Source organism: Frankliniella occidentalis, unplaced genomic scaffold (assembly GCF_000697945.3).
Source record: "Frankliniella occidentalis isolate FOCC.00 unplaced genomic scaffold, Focc_3.1 Scaffold1, whole genome shotgun sequence".
Lineage (NCBI taxonomy): Eukaryota > Metazoa > Arthropoda > Insecta > Thysanoptera > Thripidae > Frankliniella > Frankliniella occidentalis.
Window position 1 is genome coordinate 1,614,744 of NW_026267131.1, and position 2,094 is coordinate 1,616,837.

The following is a 2,094-nucleotide window of genomic DNA, read 5'->3' on the forward strand; positions in this document are numbered from 1 at the left end:
GGGGGGCGGCAGGCGGGGGGCCCCGGCTGGTGCAGCGGCCGTGCCCACAGCCCCGGCGCGGGCCCGGCTCGCCTTCAGTCCCCACTTGGTAAGGCTCGAGACCGCTCGGGTCCACCAACCAGTCAGCAAGTGTCGGAGATACATGTGCATTCACCGTCTGCCACCATGAGGATAAGGATTACCTTCGCAGCCATCTGTGTGAGTGGAGTGTGGACCAGTATGGAGTTGGATTTAATAGATAAATTAAATTCTGAAAAGGTTGACGTTGAGCTGCAAACGTGATAATAGGCCCCATTATATACATTGCCATTACAATAATAGTCTGTATTGAAGTTGAATCTCAAGTGACAGTCAATTATTTAAATCTATTGCACAATTCTATAGTAAATTCAATAAGTTAAGTCAATCTACTGACTTTTAATATTGCCTTCATTTGGATGGCTGCCGTTCGCAATAAAAGAATAAAATGAAAAAAGTAACCATTAACCGAAAAAGTGCATAGAAGAGCGTCATGGAAATTTTCTTACCCGTCACCGGCACTAATTTTATATCGATCACGCTGACTAATGACAATGAGCAAACACAGCCGGGCAAGACCGGTCAGCACTCACGTCCGAGGGACAGTCCGTGACAAAGCTAGACCTCTCGCTGTCATCGCCGGTCCGCGCGCACGTGGGTATACCACGGACTGTCCTACACGCAAATAAAAGAAGTTATCAGAGCTATCAAATCAGCCGATTCTATTCTGTGATAGCTAATCACATAGGCCTCTAGCAGGTGAAAATTTAGCTATAGGTGCCGATTATTGTAGCTCTTGTTGCCAATTTTTCGCCGAGGCAGCTATCTGCTATTGGCTCGCATGGATTAATTTCCGACGGCCTGGCTCCAGTTCAGTTGAACAAGCCGTCGTAATAACCCTTTTTGAAGTTGAAGTTGAAGAAGGCCAATATGTGGTTAGCTATCACGTTTTCAGGTAATCCGTTGGCTCTGACAGCAAATCTTTTTGTCGCGTGAAGACAGAGGCCGGGCGTGTTTTTCTCCCCATATTTTCCGGTCACCACACGAACGAGAAGACAGACGTCAGGCTCCCCCAACCGTGAAATGACTGTCAAAACAACGTCGATACGATATAGATGTTGCTTATTTTGCGACATTGTTTTGTTATCGGTCTGAGAGTCTCTTTGTCCTGGAACCGACCCGCGTTCGTGTATGAGTCACCGGAAACCCAAACTTGAAATTTCGTGTTCGTGTATTTATTTGGCCATTGCCCGGGTGCGGGTGCGGCCATGGACCCGGCGCGGGGGACGGCGGTGGGGTCGGCTTCATTCAGTTTGTCACCACGGCGCCCCGGGGCGGGAACACGTCACACGTTTCAAACACTCACAAACACGCCGGCTTAGCTCGTGACTCACGGAAGCTCACGCGACTGCTCGTGTGCTCTGAAAGTCACGATGAGTACACTGAGAAAAATATTTCTTTCCGAGCACCAAACGTTTCGTCTATTGCTTCCAATTTTTGTCCCAGCTTAAAATGAGCTACTTGCTCTTCCATTAGTGTACTAAATTTTCCTGGTTTGGGATGCTGCGTATAGTGCAACGAAAACGCTTCGATCGAGATGCTAAAACGAATAGTGCTCAGACAGATTTGTTTTTCTCAGTGTACCGATCAAAAGGAAATCATTCGTTAAAAAAAATAAATGTTTCACTGCCATGAATGAATAGGCGTTCGTGGACACTTGAGCGTGCCATGTGTCATGTGTGAACTGTTGCTCTTTGCAGGGGACTCGCCCCGTCCTCGTGTGGTCTAGGTGCGAGGCCATTCCGTGTTGGTTGAAGACGTACAGATAAAAAAAACTCGCAAATATGGATGTGTTTCTGCCTGCGACTACATCTCTTGTGTGCTGATGATAAAAACAATGGGCCTGACGCCGTGCGTGACGTGTGCTCTGTCAGTCAGGCAACTTAATACATGACAATATTTCAGTTGTTTTTTTATCACAAGGTACTTTAAAATGATAAGTTAATTGTTGCTGATTTCTCCATTGAATTTTGTAATCGGAGATAAAATAATTTATAATTTCTTACTATGTCAAAA

General features: G+C 46.3%; 2 protein-coding genes across 2 annotated transcripts in view; one reads left to right on the forward strand and one right to left on the reverse strand.

The window, feature by feature from the left end:
* Positions 1 to 2,094, forward strand: part of LOC113213514 (uncharacterized) — an 11,093-nt gene that overhangs the window by 1,796 nt on the left and 7,203 nt on the right. The gene's annotated exons all lie outside the window — the stretch shown is intronic.
* Positions 244 to 2,094, reverse strand: part of LOC113213445 (paired box protein 1 homolog) — a 29,502-nt gene continuing 27,651 nt past the window's right edge. Inside the window, exon 7 of the mRNA XM_052267853.1 lies at positions 244 to 270. Within this exon, the coding sequence (XP_052123813.1) occupies positions 244 to 270 (27 nt within the window). The remainder of the gene's footprint in view (positions 271 to 2,094) is intronic.